At 46.0% G+C, this 19,561-nt stretch overlaps 1 protein-coding gene across 2 annotated transcripts in view; it reads left to right on the top strand.

The window, feature by feature from the left end:
- The window catches only part of LOC115613121 (ligand of Numb protein X 2-like), a 28,821-nt gene extending 9,815 nt beyond the window's left edge, over nt 1-19,006 (top strand). Inside the window, exons 2-10 of one of the 2 annotated variants that reach the window (XM_030498216.1) lie at nt 2,744-3,204; nt 5,711-5,937; nt 7,357-7,553; nt 8,892-9,260; nt 11,567-11,746; nt 12,814-12,988; nt 13,165-13,375; nt 16,239-16,397; nt 17,224-19,006. In XM_030498216.1, coding sequence (XP_030354076.1) covers nt 2,804-3,204; nt 5,711-5,937; nt 7,357-7,553; nt 8,892-9,260; nt 11,567-11,746; nt 12,814-12,988; nt 13,165-13,375; nt 16,239-16,397; nt 17,224-17,359 — 2,055 coding nt within the window. In that variant the 5' untranslated portion in view covers nt 2,744-2,803 and the 3' untranslated portion in view covers nt 17,360-19,006. Of the gene's footprint in view, nt 1-2,542; nt 3,205-5,710; nt 5,938-7,356; nt 7,554-8,891; nt 9,261-11,566; nt 11,747-12,813; nt 12,989-13,164; nt 13,376-16,238; nt 16,398-17,223 lie in introns of those variants that run through there. The other variant, XM_030498217.1, reaches the window with a different exon arrangement.
- The last annotated feature ends 555 nt before the right edge of the window (nt 19,007-19,561 follow it).

Genomic DNA, 19,561 nt, shown 5'->3' with positions numbered 1-19,561 from the left:
GAATGTGCTACTCGGTGTCATTGTTGGAGGGAAGCAGGAGAGGGGGAATGGTACAACAAGAAGAGCAACACAAGAACATTAGGGGTTAAAACGAGTAACTGGAAATTGATGGAAACTGCATAAGATTGAGTATATATCAAACTTCCCCTCCAAAGCTAGGATCCCAAGGACTTCACACTAGTCTGTTTAAGCTGAGGGGAACCATGCCTGATATGTTTAAACAATACATTTTCTAGACACTTCAAATCTCCCTTGTTGTGCTGAAGTAGTCATCTTTGCTGAATAAGATGTTAGCAATTTTCCTCTTACAGAACATCTGCTTTCTGACTGAATCACCCAGCAGTGGCAGGCTTGTTGGAGCCTGCTGTCCTCCCCACCGCTCACCGGCTCCTGCCTTGCCGAAGGCTGTGGGCTGGGTTTCATCACAGAGGTGCGGGGCTGAGGTTCCCTGGTGTCTGCAGGAGTGTCTGTCTTAGTGGAAGGACGCTGGTGTCAAAGTAAAATTTACCTTGGTGCTTTGGAATGGAATCCTCACCCCTTGGTTTTGATGATCCAGAAATGAGAAGGCAGAACAGCTTAGGGTTACAGGGAAGAAAAAGGCAACAAGACTGTGGTAATACTTTTATCTTCCACAGGGTTTGAAATTACTCATAAATGGGATTCATCTTGTATAACCTTTAAACACAGAGAGCAGAGAATGAATTTGGTAAATAATCTGAAACCCCCCCCATATAAAAGTAGTTTATCAGCAAAATTACCGTGGGGTTTGTTTTTGCTGAGAAAGTGGATTTGTTTCATCCCCTGCCAAAGTTTTATGCAAATAACTACAACCCGAAGCACCAGTATTTCTTATTGGGAGATGTTTGCCTTGGAAGCTCTGTGATTCCTTAACTGCTGGTGCTGAGCTGATTGATTAGAATGGGTAGGTGACATCAGTGATTGTCTGGTGTTGAAGTGGTTCCTTTTCACTGGTGAAAGAATTCAAGATCAAATGGAGACTTTTTATAAGGCAAACAGTAGCGACGCCTGTTTCAGGTGTGGAGGTAAGTACCAAAGAACAGGGCTAGTTCTAAGAGAGCAGGACATGGATACATCTGCTTTGATTTGCTCGTGTGCTGGCTGTGAGCTGTGCTTTCTCTTTTGGGGAGCACCAGTCAGTCACGCAAGAGTTAAGGAGTGGGCGCAAACAGAAGAGCTGGGTATGTACATCCAGCCCAAGTGCTTTCCTCAAGGGGAAGATGCTTTCTGGCACTGCAGCAGCAGGAGGAGAAGCAAACAACTCATGCCCTGTACCCACCTGGAACCATGACAGTACTTTTGAAGTGAACAAGTTTCTATGGCTGGGTAGAAATTCGCCTGTAAATGGCTTGATTCTGTTGGTGATACGTTATCCCTTTAATTAAATAGCTGACTTGTGCTTGACAATTAATTGGAGTGATGTATGACTTTTATTAGAAACCCATGACTAATTTTTTCTTGCCGTTCTTGCTATCTTATTGTTCTTGCCTACCCTCCTCCAAAGGTGCTGCTGCTGTGTGCCAGCCATGTCCTCCAGGCACTGGTGCAGACCAGTGTTCACTCTTGCTTGGGCTTTTACCTGTTCCAGATAAAGCAATTGTTTTCAGGTGTTTTCCATGTCGTCTTTCAGAGATTTTTCCATTTCATCACAGTTCTGCAATTCTTTTTGTTTTAAAAGACTCTGGGGCTATTCACATGAACTTAAAAAATACCAACCCCAAACTCCCTCCCAAAAGCTCCCCACCACTGCACTACAGAGCATTATCTAGTAGCACATTTCCTACTTCATTAAAATAACTGCCTGCCTAAAAACATCCTTCCTGCACTAGTCTCTGTGCCTGTAGCAAACTCAAGTGAATTCTATATTTAATTACAATAGGTGAGATTCAAAATAGATGTGACTGGACGCACCTCTATTAATTTTAATAGAGCAGCAGCTGTAAAGAACTCAGTTTGTGCCTTGTTCTCCCTGTCTATAAGAAACTGAAGCTCAAACCTTCCTATAATGTTACTGCAACAAACCGATGTGGACAATTCTTTGTGTTTTTTCCACTTAGGAAGCTTTAGTCTTTTTATAGGAAATTTGTTTCCATGGGTGAACTTAGGCATGGATGAGTGGGGAACAATGGATTGTTTGTTAAAATTAACTTTTTTGAAGGGAGTGGGCTTGAAAGGAAGGAAATGTGCTTTAGATTTAAGTTTCTTTTGAAATTTCTTCCTCTTCTTTTTCCTCATCCCTCCCCAAACCATGAAACAGAAATCCAAACAACTGGAAGTCCCCAAACTGAGGTTTCACCATACATAGCTTGAAAATAATCAGTATAATCTGGATAGCCAGAGAGAAAAACCGTCAGTTGAAAAATCACAACCTTGGTTATCTTTTCTTTCCCTTTCTTTCTCTCCCTGGGCTGTTCTCCCTCAAGAACATGCAGCTTTTGTCTCAGGTTTCTAGTTCATACATTTGGCAGGGTTTTATATAGTCTGTGTTACTGGTGTGTGTAAAGGAATTTAAGCTTCAGTTTATCCATGTGCTGAAGCATTTTGCTGAATGACATCCTTGCATTCTCAGATCCATGGGTTGATCATTCACAGGGTTGCTCTGGAAGGAAGAACCTTAAGGGCATGAAGATACCAGGGGGGAGTTAAGGCAGGAATACCATTTAATGTTTAATTGGCTCTATCCAGAGAGGACAGTTGCTGGAAGTCTTTCTTTCCCTTTCATTAGAGCTCCTCTGTCAGACAGTGACTACGAGTCAAGTCTCCTTGCTGCTGGGCTGAGTGCCTGATGCTGGCTGTCATGGCTGATCCCACAGCAGAAGAACACGTGTCCCAAGTTAGTGAACTCTGCTGCGAGTGTGGTCAGTTCCACCTCTTGCTGGACAATCATCTCTACAACTTCCAGGATGAAGTGGACGATGAACTCATCTGCCATATCTGCCTTCAGCCTCTGCTCCAGCCAATGGACACCCCCTGTGGACATACGTACTGTTTCAAGTGCCTTGAGAACTTCATGCAGGAGTATAACTTTTGTCCTATGGATCGGAAGAAGCTCTCCTTCCAGCAGTGCCACAAGTCCAGCCTTCTAGTACGAAACCTGTTGGATAAGCTGATTGTCTTCTGCCCCTTCAAGGCTGAGTGTCAGCAGACGATGCAGCGGTGTGAACTAGAAGCTCATCTGCAGAACAGGTGTGTTCCCATTCTCATTATCTTATTGCTGCTTGTATAACGCCAGCTGTCTGTTGTGCTCCTGACCAGAAAGAGCCATTCACAGAGCAGTTCTTAAACTGGGGCGAGGTGGGACACCAAGAGATGGCAGAGGGTGAGGCCAGAGAAGTGGGTGGGTGAAGACAGTGTAATTGTGCATGTGCGTGCTAGGGAGGCCAGCTCAGATGTGCCACAGAGCAAAGGGCAAGGTTCTGGCCTCCAAGCTGTCCACAGACACAAAACACATTAACTGAATATACATTTGTGTGTCCTGAGCTGGGGCACTTGACTCTAAAATTATTACAAACGTGCTGCTTCTTGTTTCACTTGCACAGCGCAGAAAGACAGGCACAAAGTCAACACTCTGGGAGCAGGGATCGTGCAGTGGTGCCAGTTTAATTGGGCCAATTAAGATGTGCAATACATAACTCTTTGATCCAAATAATGTAAGTCCCTCCAAGCTGCACATTATGCAGTTGCTGAATCACCTACTTATAATTCCATTATCTCCTCTCTTTTTTTTCCTGAGAAAGAGAAGCAAATGGAAAATACTATTTCTTTCCCCCTTGTGCAGAAGGAGACACCTTTTTTATACACAGCAGAGATGTGCTTTGGTGCTTCCACTGCTGGTTGGGCTGTTGGCAGGCAGAATATTGTTGCTTTAAAACAAGTGCAGGTGACAAAGAGCCCTTGCCATGGCGCATGAAGAACACTTGTCCCTACCTAGTTAATGATTGCAGAGAGGGAGCTAAGTACAAGCTGTACTGCCAGCGGAAGCAGACCTTCCTTGGCAGTGCATATGCTGTCAGTGGGCACCCAGAAATGCAACAGGCTTCCTTCAGCTATGTCACAGCTTTTTGTGGCAACCACTATGCAGGGAAGTTACACACAGGATACCTTTGCAGTTCCAGCCGTGGATGTAGCCTTGTGGTTCTTGCTTGTCTTCAGTACCCACGAGATGAGAGCTTGTGATAGAGCCAGGGGAAATGACCGAACATCATACAATGGTTTGGGTTGGAAGAGACCTTAAAGCTCATCCACTTCCAACCCCCTGCCATGGGCAGGGACACCTTCCACTAGAGCAGGTTGCTCAAAGATGCTCGTGTGCCCTTCTCCCTCAATCTGTGGAAGCTGATAATCTCCTTTTTCTTGAGCCACCTCTTGGCACTGCTGGCTTGTTACCAGGCAGGGCTGAATGCTCCAGGGACAGGGCTGCTCAGCTGTGTAGCTGGGGCCGTGACCCACACCAGGGCTGGGCCTTCCTCTCTGCTCTGTAAATCTCCCCTGCTATCAGTAAACTTCTGTCACTTGTTAATCCCTCTGGCACAGGAGTTAAAACACAGAAGAGGGAGGCACCTTGGAATGTTTATGTTAGAGACTTGTCTGGAAACTGTATCATTCTCTTATACATTTCATGGTTCTTAATATCTTCCTCAGGGAGATACCTAAAAATCACCTCAGCTGTGGGCATAGTTAGACTGAAACATGGGGGAAACGAGAAAATAGTTACACTGGGATTCTGGTGTTCCTGGTTTTTAGTTTTAAGCGAGGTTAACCAGTAGCAGGAGACTTGAGGAAATAAGAAGCATTTAGAAGCTTGTTTTCTTGGAGGATTTCTCTGCCCTTTGCAAAATGAATTTGTTTCTCGACATCTTCAAAGGGATGTGCACAAGTGGATCAATCAGCTTCTGTCTTTAAGTTTCAGGGTCATCTTCCTGCTTGGAGGATGAATGACTAGGAATAAGCCAGAGGAAGTTATACTGGGATGAGACTTGTTTAGCCAGAATGTAAATGGTTGAGTTTAATTTGAAAAGTGACTCTGGTAAACACCCAATACTACTCATGTCTCTGAAAGTGATGCTTTTGCAGTCATCACCCTCCTGACCTGCCACCTGTTTTATATATAAATTCTCTTGATAAAGAGCTTGGTTTTGCTGAGCTGCAACACAGCCACACTGAGCACAGTTTGTTGAATGTAGAATTACTTCTTGGAGTAGTTGGTGGGATTGTATCTCTGAATTGCTCCTGGTCAAGTAGAGCCATCACCCGGGTGGACTGGAGGTGGAGTGCCATCTGAGAAAACAAGCTTTGCTGCTCTTGCATGTTACTGGTGTGTTAAAAACAAAGCCTAATTCAAGGCTGAGCTTGAAACTTGAGCCACTTCCTTTGCATGAAGATACAATTCACAGTCATCTTTAAAAGGTCAGAGCTAAGTATTTGCTTGTATTTTAACAGGTATTGCTTTCTTCAGAGAGTGTTTGCCAGGTAAATATTTAGCAAGGGAGACTCCCATTCCTATTACATTCTCTTTGAAAAATAATTTGCTTAATAATTTTGGAAGTAGTAAAATACCAAACCCACTCTGAAGCTGGTACAAGTGATACAAGCCTTGCAGCAGATGAGATCTTGAACAAGCTTTGTCAGAGCTCACATGTGCAGGGTGAACCTCGCAGGCAGAGACTCACTGTCACTCACAATCTCTCTCCAGGTGTCCTGGTTTCAAGAAGTACAAATCTGAATTACAGCAGAAAAAGAATCCCAATTCCAAAGGGAAGGAAGATCCTCCTGCCAGGGTGGACACAAACACGCCCAAGGACCCAGAGGTACCAAGTGCAGGATCCTCACTTGTGGCAGAAAGCTCTGCAGCAGCTGTGGTATCACTGGGGACTGCGGAGCCTGGGCTGGTTAATCCAGCTTTTGAGGAGACTGAAGAAGGTGAGAGTTTGGTACAGAAATGTGATGATGTAATTACGTTTTCTAATATAAAAATGAGGTAATTATCTGGAACAATTCAGATTTTAAAGTGTCCCCAATGTTCTTAGAGAGCCTTGGTGCTACTCAGGCATTAGTAGCCGTCAGAGTAATCTCTTTCCTCAGCTTGTCCTTGAGCAGACGGGAGACGTACTCATGTGCATGAGGTGTGGCAGGATCTGCTCACAAGCACAAAGCTGTCTGTGCAGAACAGTTCAGAGAATCTCTGTTAGACTGCAGTGAATACTCAGTGTTCTTTGCAGAAACAAAGGCTGTCCTTGTCAGTGTGAACATGGAGCACTTAAAACACTTGCAGAAGCCAGATAACACTTAGGAAATGTTCCAGCTTCTTCTTAATCTTGTGAAGAAGGTTAAATATACAGTCAGTGTCCTGGAGTGGTCAGTACCTCCCTAATGGTGTGCAGCAAGTGGGGGTTTTAGAGCACAACTTAGTTTTGGGGGATTAATAGTAATGAAAGCCTTGCAGGTAAAAGTAACCATCTCCACTTCAGCAGAGAGCTGCTTGTCTCAACCCCTGTTAGAAGGCAGCAGCGTGGAAGTCTCTGTGCCTAGTTTCAAAGTTAGTCTGAGTTTTCCAAGCGTGCAGGTGCTGGAGCTGGCAACCGCTGTGCTTGTGTCAGAGTTAATACAGGGGTCAGTTGACTTCTGAGTTGGCTTTTTCCCCAGATAAGCCTGGGGCAGGTTTTGCATCTCCTATGTGACAACTGCACTTCACCCTGACAGGCTTCATTAGTGTTGGGCCACTAATGTTCCAGTGCTGGTAGATTTAATATAACTTGCTAACAACAACTTTCATCTTCAAAGTGTCTGAGAAGCATTGCTTAACCTTCAGGATGCTGTGAAATAGGTAAACATCACTCCTGTTTGACAGGGGGGGTGGGAAAAGAGGAGGAAAGGAAATTAGAGGAGGGAAGTTGCAGTGAGCTGCCTGTGGTAAAGTCACCGCAGCGGCAGAGCAGTGATTACAGCCCAGTAGTCCCCTTTGCTAATGGGCTAATGGACAAATGGAAACTGGCATTTGTCATGTGTGCGCCTCTAGTAGGTCAGCTGTCACCACAGCAAAATAAATCTCTAACTAGTAAGTGAAACATATTGAATGCCCTTTAATAAAACTCAAGAATTAATAATGGAAGAGTTGAACTTTGCCATAAGCTAGGAGAAAGTGGGAAACATTCTGGAGAAGCTGTAAAGAAACAGGGGCTTTTTAAGCTTTGAAGCTGACCTATTCTTTCCTCTCCTGATAGCTGCTTTCCCTCCAGATGCTGCTTTGAACACAGCCCGCCAGTGCTACAAATCTTGTGGTTCTCTGTGCAGGGAAATTCTGTTAATGTGTTGTTTTTCCTCTTCCATTTCCCCAATCAGACCTTCCTCAGAGAACTAGTCTTGTGGCTGAAACAACCACAGTCGAAATTCACCGAGAAGACCCCGAGGAAGAGCTGGGGATGAGGATCGTTGGGGGTAAGGACACCCCCCTAGGGAACATCGTTGTTCAGGAAGTCCTGCGGGATTCTGTCATCGCTGCAGATGGAAGAATAGCACCTGGAGACCATATACTGGAGGTCTGTAAAACCCCACTGGTAGGCCCATTGCTTCTCTTGACTTGAGATGGGTGCTGGGGGAGCAGAGCTGCCTAGAAAAACTGGGGAATCTCTACAGCTGAGGGTTTTAGAGCACTGACAGACTTGTATGTCAGCAGCATTGTGTATCCACTGGGACTGAGGAGCAGACTTGGGAGCTCTTTCCAGTCATACTCCCAGTTACCTTGCATATGTGATAGCTTTCTGAAATCTAGAGCATTTTGGATAAACTAAACAAGGTTTCTATCTGATATATTTCACTCAGTAGCACCATTTCTCTCCAGAGCACTCTGCTCTAGTTAGGAAGTCTTATAATTGCTTGCTCTGCTATGTTGCTTAAGCTGCATATTCTCAATGGGCAGGTCCAAAGTTTAAGACCTTACGATTTGAAGGAAGCATCAGATATGTAATGTGAGTAATAAAAAGCACCAACTTCACACTGTGCTGACCCAGGTTTGGTTTCCAGGTTCATCACTCTGCGTGGCAGTGGGCTAAGCAAGGGGACAGAAGCTTGTGTGCAGCAGCAAAGCCTACACACAGTGAGAACTGTTACCACCTCCTGGCTATGGCTATGGCTGCCCCATCATTTGACAAGCCATAAAGACCTAATTACCCTCTTGGGCTGTGGACTTCAGCAAGGACGGGCAGCCCCACGTGCACAAGAGGCTGATACAATCTCCCAGTTGGTTTCTTACGTAGACCAAGAGTAACTTCTCTTTTATCCAGTTGAATTGTACATGTCTAAGCCTTGTTTGGGCTGTAAACAGGGCAGGTCCCCACACTTAAGAGCCCAGTTAATGTCCTAACAGAGGACTGCACGGTTTTCTCTGACAACAGACAAAGCAGAATGTAGCTTCTCAGAGTTGCCTTGGTAAAAGCATGGTTAAACTGATGATTCCAGAAGCCTGTAAACTATGGACCACTCTTCAATTTAACAGTGAGGATGGGTAGTCTCCAATTGGAGTCTTGCCTCCAAGCGTGTGTGGAAGTCTGGAAGTTAAGGGAAAGCAGTTCTGCGTTGCCATGGGATGGGTGTAATGATTTAATGTTTTGTAGTTTCAGATTCAATAGTTGAGTTAGCCTGTCTTATTCCTCTCCTCAGCTATTCCCCATCAGTTATGGTCTCATTTCATCTGCTTTCTTCTACATTCTTTCTTAGACAACTCTGCTCTCTAAGGTGCATCAGAAGCAGCTGCTTCAGTCGCAGCACTGCACAGGGAGTTGCCCATCCTGTCTCCAACTTTGTGATGTTCCACACTGAGGACAGTGCCTAAATTATGTAGGTTCTGATTAGTGGCTCTGGTTTGTTTGTCTTTCTAGGTGAATGGCGTTAACATCAGCAGTGTGACTCACTGCCAAGCTGTCTCCTTCCTGCGCCACCCAGGTCCTGTTCTCCACCTCATGGTCCTGCAGGAGAAGGGTTTTTCCAATAAGACTGCACAGCAGGATTCCTCTTCTGCTACAAATCGGGAAGTGATCCACGTTACCTTGATAAAGAGAGACCGATCCGAACCCTTGGGAATCAAACTGATCAGGAAGACAGATGAGCCAGGGATTTTTATTCTAGATCTGTTAGAGGGAGGTTTGGCAGCCAAAAATGGAAAGCTGAGTCGGAATGACAGAGTCCTGTCAATAAATGGCCAGGATTTGAGGCAAGGAACACCTGAGGCTGCTGCACAGATAATCCAGGTAATTTATGACATGGGGAGGCTGTATGGTTAATGACTGCAGCTGCCTGAGTTGATGGCAGGGCTCCTGTTCTGACCCAAGGGCTAACAGAAAGCACTAGAGCAAACTGCATTCCCTGAAATATCTCTTTGGGAAAGTGACCTCCCTGCTGACGTGTGGGAAGCACCGCTTCCAAACGAAGATAAACATGGAGAGTGGGAATCCATCGTGAGTCACCTCTGACTCTGAAGCCAGGCAGTTGCTCGTGGCACCGCAGTTCAGCTGAGGCAATGGGATCTCCTCTCTGGGGTGGTGTTTGGAGCTGTTCTTGCAGGGTGAATGTTTGTATGCGCTGTGTGGATGCATGCAGCAGAGACAGAATGCTTGGGACAGCTTCTTCTGCTTCAAACAGTCAGACTGAAGGTGGTGTTGGGAGATGTGATAGGCTGGCAGCACAGAACAGAACCTCTTGACCGATTTGAAGCCCTCTCCCCATTTTGCCTGTATTTGGAAAGGGAGTCTTGAAAACAACATAAGGCACCTCAGGCTAAAAACCTTCTAAAATACTAAATGAGTAGAAGAGAGGTGGTCTTTCCACAGGAACGTGCTCCTGCTGCAGCATGCCAAATGTTTTGGTGAAAGGAGCGGGCAAGGAATTTTGGTTAAGGATTAAGGGTTGCTACGTGTGCAGCAGATATCATGTAGATCAGGTTAAATTCTTTATCTCCCTAGGCAGTGACCTCCAGTTTCTGTTTTTATCTAAGGATCCTGACACAATACATCTCATCACATACTGTTTATATCCCGGAAAGGTTCTGAGGTCAGCAGTGAGGGAGAGCCAGTTCTCTTCCTGGTAATCAGCAGAGGAGTGCAGTGATATGGGAGAAAAGAGCAGAGTTTCAGCACTGGGATCCTTTTTTATGTTATACATGTGATTCCATTCTATGGAATTTTGCTTGTATCCCCCAAGTGCTGCTGTATTTCTGTTGTAATGTGCAAAGGTAACTCTCATATGAGGAATTCCTTCTTTATCGCACTGAAATCAGTAACCAAAGTGTCAGAACTGGTTTCATTAGGGTTGGGGATGGAATTCCTTTTGGAGTGACGTTTGTGTAAAACCTGTGACAGTCCTTCCAAGCATCATCTGTTCTTCTGAGGGCTGATTCAGATTCCTGGTTAAGTGTGATTTTAACTTTGGTTGCAAACCATTTGCAGAAGAGAGTCCTTCTTCCTCTCTTGTAAAGTACCATTTACAGCTCTATATATCTGCACAGTCATATGTACTGTACATAGTCTGGTACTCCTGGTTGAAGGAGAGGGCAAATCCCCACCTTAGGATGTGATGTTTACAATACATGTTATGAAGACATGGATGTGTGCCAACTTCTCTGGAAAAGAACTGCTGTATCTGAAGTGACTTTGGGGGCAGGAGGCTTTTAAACTCTGTTTCAGAAAACAAAACTCTACTAGTTTTCAGAGGAGGAAAACCCGAACAGTTAGTGTGGTCCCTTTTCCAAAGCCAGGGAATTCACTGCTGCCAGGATGCTGTGGCACCAGGGAAAAAGGGTCCTGTGTCAAGAAGGGAAAGTGGCAACTGTGCTTCTCCTATCCATTGCAGGAAATGGCCCAAGCAAGCACACACACCTTACCCCAGTGGAGCCCTTCACAAAGAGGTTTTGTCAGATTATCTGAAAGCGTAACCCAAATGAGAAGAGCAGTAACAATAGCAACTCCTTTCCCTGCAGTTCAGCCAAGGCCAGACATGCAGCTGGTTAAGTGTTTAACTGGCAGCAATTTAGACAAAAGGTCACGTTTTCAGGTACTCTGGGAAAAAAATGGGTGGGAGATGTGGAACAATAGCTGTGGTACATAAGCTGGGAGGGAAAGAGCTTTAACAAGGTTCTTTATAATAAAAGAAAAAGCATCCAGTACTCATATCGTGGTCATCCATCGTGGGCCCAGTCAGCATCCTGGCTCTGTTCGCTCACCACAATGTGCTGTTCTGGTTGTGTGTACTCAAGTGGAGGAATTACTCACCCTTTTCCACTTTCTCTTGGTTGGCATTTGTTGGGGAGAGAGGCACAAGCAAGGCCTCTGCTCCTGCTCCTTCTGACTAACATCTGCTGATGCCTTTCTTCTTTTCACCACAGGATTCTGTGCCTCTTCACAGAAAACACTGCATCACATTGCATAGCCCCATTTCATACCCTCTGTAGAAACAATTGCCAACCCTTCTTTCTTCCTCAAGAACATGACAGGGGCCATCCCTAGTTTCTAATGTATTTGTCATCCTATTTTATTCACCCTCTCTTTGTTTCTCCTGGCAGACCACTGAGTCAAGAGTGAACTTTGTGATCCTGAGGCAGCCAGGCATCCAGCTGCCGGAGCAGGTAGAAGACGGCAGCACATCAAACAGCAGCAGCAGCAGCAGCAATGGGGGAAGCCCCGTGCACCATCGGAGGCGAGTAGACCAGAACCACTACAGACGGAAATCCACCTACCAGAAGGTGAGGTTTGTAAGTCACAGCAAAAGCACTGGTCATTCTTGGTCTGACAGATCTATCATGTTTGCTCTGTGCTGGCCATTTATCACATAAGACTGATCAGTAGCTCCAGTTCTTCTTGAGCTATTGAAAAGCAGCAGGTTTGTGGCTTTTGGTACTGGAGAATTGTGTATTTGTCACCTAGTGGGAAACACAGTCAAAATTTCTTCTAATGTTGATGCAGAACTGGTGTTTAATCCTTTCTTGTCTGGAAAGACAACAGGAATTTACCATCCATGAGAGGCTTTGGACTTGCTTCTCAACATCCATCCAGTACACCACGTTCAGGGTGTTGCATGATGACACTGAGTTATGCTTCTGGTTTGGAGCTTCACAGTACAGAAGTAGAAACTACACAAATTACACTGTAGTGCTTCTGTGACCTCAGTGTTGTGTCTCCATCCTTTATTAAAAGGGATGGCATATTAAAAGAAACAGTATGAGCAAGAGGAGAATCACCAGTCTGCGGTACCAAGAGAGATTTGCTCTACGTTTACAACTTCCATTTGAGTGAGAACTTGCTTATAACTGCTTAGACTTCTGTGTTTAAATGTGTCTGAGTTTAGGAAGTAGCTGTCATAAATGGCTGGAATGTGGCTCCTCGATTGAAATCCTGCAATTTCATGTATATATTGTTTGTACAGCACATGCTACCGTGTGTTGCTTTCACAGCAACCTAAACATTTAGTAGTAGTCACAGGGAGGTTGATGGCTTGAGGTGAATGGCCTTGAAATGAGTTCATGGCTTGTTCCTCAGTGCAAAATTGTTCTCCTCAGTGAACATCTCTACTGCAAATGAATGTGGGATCATCAGGAGAGCAGTGCCTCAGTTGTGGTGGTGTCACTTTGGAAACACAGGGTAGCATTTCTACCCAGAGCAAGTACATGAGAAGCTGGCTTTGCCATCCAGCAGCACTGCTGAAATGTTCTGGATTAAAGACACATGATGGTCTGTTATTTTCTTCCAGATCTGGGCTTCTCGTGACAATCGTGTTAATGAAGCTGCATTTTGTACTGTCATTCCTTTGTAGGATTTACCTCAGGGATATGCAAGTCATGAAAAGACAGTTGCAATAAAGAAGGAACCAAAGGAATCTTTAGGAATAACAATTGGAGGTGGAAGGGATAACAAAAACAAGCTCCCTATATATGTAACGAGTGTGCAGCCCATCGGGTGCCTCTTCAGGGATGGTAGAATCAAGCGAGGTAAGGAGGCTCTTGGACCCTTTATCCTTTAGGAAGCAGTTTGTTTGGGGTTTTTTTAGTGGAAGTTGGACTTGGACACTAGAGTGAGGCTGGGAACAGGGTTCCACATGAGACCTTGAGGGAAAAATGGGCTTCACAACAAAAGGTCTGTAATAATCCTATCCTGTAATCAACAGGAGATGTACTTCTGAGCATAAACGGCATTGATTTGACTCATCTGAACTACTACGAAGCTGTCTCAGCACTGAAATCTAATGCAGCTTCCCACTCAGTGGTACTGAAAGCCTTGGAAATCATTCCACTGAATGCAACAGAGCCCTCTCTGGACATGAAGGAGCAAGGATTCAGCTGGTCTCCCCTCTGGATCACGTGGCTTGGGTTACCTAGGTACGTGGGTTTGGTGACTGTACAGAGATCTGTTCAGCCACAGAGCTGACTTTCACCCAAACACTAGAAACTAATTGCTTTGTTGGTTGTCTTGGAAGCGTTGCTGGTGTTCTCATTGAGCTCTAAGGCAGTGGCAAGCTTTCTTTGTTAATGAGATCACTGCATAATGAATGCATAAGAAACTTCTGCCTTTTATGGTGTGACCCATCGTTCCTCCTCTTCTGTTGGACAGTAATTGTACCTCAGAAGTTCCTGAAAACCCTTTTTGCCTATGAGAACACACACAAAACATGAGAAGATTTTGGCATCTGAGGCACTGAGTTAGTGTATAGTCAACGTAGATACAGCCCCTGCTAAAATATCATGAACCAAAATTGCTCTGTGGCTCTTTCTGGATCACACAACAGAAGCCAGCAGATACCTGTGCTGGTTTATAGTTTCTAATATGATCATCTCCATTAGGGACAGGCATTCTTTCAGTCTCACTCTTTCTGGCTATCATAATTGTGTTATCTTCAGCATGAAGCAGAAGTGATTCTGCATCATTGAGTTTTCCTGCTGCTAAGCTTTGGACCATAGACTTAGCACAGATTTGAGCAGCAGTATGGAAAGTTCCAGGTGATAGGGTTGGGCTTTTGAAACCCTGGATTTCTATCTCCTTCCTGAGAGCTGAACCTCTGGTTTGCTCACTGCTGCAGTGTCATCAGATACATTCAGCTGTGAGAGGCAGAGCCTGTGTCATTCCAGCTGACCGGAGGAGGGAGATGCACGTGGAACAGTAAAGCCAAACCCTCCTGTGGGAAGCCTGGATTATTTACAGCTTTGTTTCTTGAGGCACCTGAAAGAAAAAACACTAACAAAGCCTCTCTTATGTTATTCTTGTGTTACTTAGCAGCCTGTAAATGCTAAACAAAACAGCCCAAGGAAGGTGGATTTTGTGTCTCGAGTGACTGTAACTTGGCTTGGACTCAGCAGCCTCCTGCCAGCTCCTCTGCTCTCCCAGGGAACCCTGTCTGTTCTGTGCAGACCTGGTGCAAACCAGCCCTGAGCTGCACCAGGGCAGCCCAAACCTGAGTGTGAACCCTCAGACACTGGCTGCTCTTTGATCACTGCCTTCATGGCAAGAGTATAGTGACGTTACCTGCCATTTAATACACTGCTTGAAATGCCTTTGCTGCTGGTATTAATGCTGCTCCCCGCCTTCATTTGTGTCTGCAAAGGGACAGTGTAGTGATATTTTTCCATGTAACCTCAGGCAGCTGGTGCTGAGGCAAGTGGCTGGGATCTTCCTTGCATTTTTTGTCTTGTAATACAGCTGTGGGTAGCTCTGCTGTCCTTGCAACTTACTCCTTCCCCATTCTTTGTTATTAATTGGTGGTGGGGAGTGTTCCAAGTTAATTGTATGCTACTACTTATTGCTACTGCTTATTGCTACTGCATGTTCGTCATCATCACTGTGTATGTCACAGAAGACATCACAGGAACTTTGATTTCTTCATAGTATTGCATTAAATCAATAATAGTATTGATTTCAAGATCTCAAACAAGATCTCAAAATGCTGGTTTGGAGGAGGAGGGTGTCCTAATTCATTGCACACGAAGTCCTACAGATACTAGAAACACCAAGTTTACAGATTGACTTATCTGTTACAGCTTTGACTCTTCTAAGCAGTAACTGTGCACAGTGGGGCTGAGGAATGTGTCTAATGGTTTTATTTATGTTCTATGCTGACACAGCACTTACCGCTCTTGCTCTCTGGGCTATTTATGTGCACAACCTGCTACACGCATCTCTCATAGCTGTGTTCCTACCCTTGTGTGGTACCAGGAGAACAAAACCACGGAGGCATCAGTAAGGTAGAGCTGAGTCTTCCAGCGTTCGTGTGTGAAGAGCTCTTACAAGAGTAAATTACAGTCTGAAAGCAGATAATTGGATCTTTCTCCTAGTGAGAAGTAACTGAGGCGGCTTTTGAAATCTGAAACTCATCTGCAACCAGCTCAGGCAAAGCCCTTGGGGCCAAAACGTTTATTGGGAGAAGTTTAGCTGCTGGAACACCTCCGTGGGGTGAGCAGCAGCAGTTTCACACAGCGGCAGCTCCTGGTGCCAGAACACAACCTGACTGTGTGCCAGAGAACACGAGATGCTTGCCCAGGCTCCTGCCACACCTTTCCAGACGCCTCACAAGGGCTCTGCGTGTCTTTGTGCTCCAAACTCAAGGAGCAAGTGCTGTTGGCACTTACCTGTCGCGTTCTCCAGGGCAGCCCTAGTGCTGCAGCAGCCCCGGGCTTGCTGAGAAGACATTCCTCAGTGGCTGTGGTTCAGAAAGTGGCCTGTGAGGTGTCCAACTCCTTAAGTGTGCACTGCAGTGCTGGGTGAGATCCTGCAGGGAAGACCTCTCGTATCCTGCTGTGGCAGTTAGGAGGAGGCAGGCTGCCATACCTCACGTTTGCTTTCCATCAGCCATGCATTGCTGCTGAATGCCTTCAGAGGTGCAATTCAGAATTGCATGGGTATAACTGCTGTACATGATTCAGTTGGTTTTGTCACTACTACTGTGCATGTTCATCAGTAGAATTCATCAGTCTTTCAGGTCACCAACCCCTTTAGAAGATGGTGATTTTCTGTTCACTCTTCAACTAGCACTGACAATACTGAGAGAGGATTCCTAAAGGACTGGCATCTTCACATCTGAAACTTATCCCTGCAAAAGAGTTGTCTTAAATCCTTACAACAGTAAAATAACCATGAGGCTGTTACATAGCTGTGCTTTCCACAAGGGAAAACCTATATTTGTGGTCAGGCAGTTTTCCTTTACACACACTCCTGAGCTTACTCTGGTTTTGCCTGTGCCTGTCTTTGCAGCTACCTTCACTGCTGTCAAGATATTGTCCTTAGCAAGGGTAACCTGGAGAGCTGGGGCTTCAGCATCGTCGGGGGCTTTGAGGAAAGCAAAGGAAACAAGCCATTCTTCATCAAAACCATAGTGCCTGGGACGCCTGCCTTCCGAGACAGGAAGCTCAAGTACGTATGTCTGCATCAGAGACACTACTCTTAGGTCAGTGTTTTAGTGAGGGGCTAAAGGTTGATGACTTGTGACTCTTGGACACTCACCTGTGCAGTTAATGCTGTCACAAATGTTGTACCAGAGCCCTCTATTAATGACTGGTTTTGTCTCTTTATGAAGGTGCAACTAAAAGGAATTAACAGGTACATTTTAAAGGCTGTAAAGGTTTTATCTGAGTAGTTAAATAGAACATTGTCCTTTCTACAAGGGGATTTTGAGACAAATGCAGCACTGTGAAGAACAGAAGTGAGGCTGCTGTGGGGCAGGGAGCTGGGCTTTGCTCCCCCAGAGCTAAGGGTCAGAACCTTATTGGGAGGACTGGGGGCAGCTGGGCTCCTGTGCTGTCCCTGCTGGACACCAGGCAGGCAGTGGGCTGCCTTTAACACCTCACATCATCACCACTGACCGTCAGCAGGGAGCTCGGTGCACCACAGGGGCGGGCAGAGCAAGCAGGATGCCAAAACCTCTGTGAGCTAGAGCCTCATGAGCACTTCACCTTAGTGACTGCCACTCATGTAGCTGCAGGAGTGACCTTAAGTGTGTTTATCAGCATTAATTTGTTTTGTATAACTTCTCCCTCTGCTGAGCAGGGACCTTCGCTGCTGTCCCTCCCTCCAGTACCAGCAGTGTCCTTTTCCCTCACCCTCTGCCCAGAAGCGACAAGTTGCTCCAACAAGCAGCTGATGATCTTGCCTGAGGGTGGGCTCGATGACCCCTGGGGGTCCTTGGGCACAGCATTAACAGTAATTAAGTCCTGACGAGCATTTCCCTGTCTCTGATTAGGTGCGGAGATGAAATTGTGGCAGTAAACGGAGTGCCCGCGATAGGAATGAGCAACTCGGAACTCATCCCGATGCTGAAGGAGCAAAGGAACAAAGTCACACTCACGGTGGTGTCCTGGCCAGGCAGCCTCGTGTGAAAGCTCAGACACCACAGTTCCAGGGATCACCAGACAACCCGAGGGAATACTGAGCTCTTGCTATTGCCATGGAAGACTTTTTAGCTTCCTTTTTGCAGGAAACATTTCTTTACTGTGCTGAGGTTATCTACACATCTGGCTCTTGGATTCAAAGTCAAGGCTAATCTGAACAGTTGTAGCTCTTTAGGATTGGTGCAGAGGAAGCTCATCTCCCAGCATTTCTCTACAAATCACTTTTGAGGCATTTTCCTCAATTTTGGAGCTCTGCTTCCCATTTACTATTCTGAACAGATTAAGACAGGCACCACTGTCCCATTGCCCTGCTAGTTTAGTTCTGCTGCCTGGTCTGGCTGCCATTCTTGAACATGGAGTCATTTTATATGTGTTTTTAAAAGCCACTAGTAAAACCCCAAGGACGGGGACCCAACCGAGCAGTTCCTACAGCCCCCAGCCTTGATGTTTTTAGGTTACTGAAACCCAATGAATGTGTTTGTACATTAAAACCCCAATGGTAACTCACTGCTGAGGAGCTGCTGGGTCAGCGTGGTGGAGCTGTCTGTGAATGCTGATTGTGAATCCTCCCTCCGGGCCAGTGTGCCCGGGGTGGCTGCAGTCCCATCCAGAATGAAGGCATGGAAGCCAAGGCAGGTTGGTTTGACCTTCACCACCCGCTAAATTCCTACCTGCAGACTCCGATGAAGCAATTCCCTCCTGTTTTAGAAGGCTGTTAATCACAAGTGGCAGATCTATCTCACACCAGGGTGCACTGAGAGATCTCTCCTCAGCCAGTTCCTGCTGTGCCTTTCACAGGGCCAGCTCAGACCATAAGAATCAAAAGAGCTTTTCCCTCCCCTGTAAAAATGCTACCTAGAATGAATGTGTAATTCCTTGGAGTAAACTGACTGCAGGGAAGTGCCTGTCATTGTCTAAAGCAGCGCTTTTCTTAGGGCTGGCTACTGTGTAATTAGCAATTACTACAGAGTGGAATTGTTCCTCACTAGGTGACTGAGTTGTTTACACACAGGGTGACTTCACTTCCTTCGGCTCTTAGCTTAAGGCAGCGTATAGCAGCGCCTGTTATCAGAGCCCATTAGACAGGAATAGCCCCGGAGCCAGGCCCCAGAAGCATCCCCAGCACACAGCGTGGCCTCTTTGCTTGATAAATACCTCTGCAGCCTGCCAGCAGGAGCAGTGCTGGGCTCTGCAGCCTTTTGTGCCTGTTGTTCTACTGAATGCTGACAGCAAAACAATTCCAAACTCGAAAGGTGCCTGTGGAAAACCAACCCTCGACCCTCACCTGATGCAGAGAAGATCCTGAAGTGGGTTTTGCCTCTTTCCAATCAACGTGCAGAGCCTGTGCCTGGCATGGAACACTGAACAGTGGTGTAGGTTCCTCCTGAGCACCACCAAACCTCACCTGGATGAAGGGCAGCAGGAGGACGCCGTGCCGCAGCCAGACAGTGTGAGGGAGGAGGATGCTGCAGAAGGCAGCACGGTTTTTACTCTTGCTCCATCTCGTTTCAAGATGCCTTCACCATCACCAAAACATCCTGGTAATTGAAGTGGTGTTTCCAAAATCAGCTCATTGTTAATAGATGTTGAATTTGTTTTGATGCCTTTATAAATTATTGAAATGGTACTGAAAAACATGTGTGGTAGGTGTGTTTTTAACCTTTCCTTCCAGCTATTGCCCCCAGAACAGGTCACCTCAACTCCAAGAAACTCACCTTGGGAAGCAGGAAACGGTGTCATTGTCCTCTGCTTCTCCCAGGAAGGAGCTGGACTCTTCTAAACTACACTGGGCCTGAACAAAAGCAAATCCCAAGTCCCCTGGGATTTTCTGCAGCCCACTAGTGCCTCCAGGGCTCAACACTGACCAGCACGAAAAGCAAAGCCAGGGGCTAAATAAAGCTCTGTTTAACAAGGCTCAGCACCCTGGTTCAGTGTGCTGCACAGCTCAGCACTGCTGGGGCTGCTGCTGCTCTCCGTGGGTCCTGTCTCACCAACAGCAGTGCAGGATTCCAAGTACCAGATGTACCAAAAGCCCTCACCATTATCTCCCCAGTTCCTCCCATCCACAACCCTCTCTGCTGCTGCCCCCTAAACCCAACACTAAGTGCAAATAAACTTTGGAATTTGAGTTTATTTGGAGGTCTAGGGGCAGGAATGTGGTGCACAGGAGTGTTGGGGATAACCAAATAG

Source organism: Strigops habroptila, chromosome 9 (genome assembly GCF_004027225.2).
Source record: "Strigops habroptila isolate Jane chromosome 9, bStrHab1.2.pri, whole genome shotgun sequence".
NCBI lineage: Eukaryota > Metazoa > Chordata > Aves > Psittaciformes > Psittacidae > Strigops > Strigops habroptila.
This window is presented reverse-complemented; position numbering and strand designations above follow the sequence as displayed.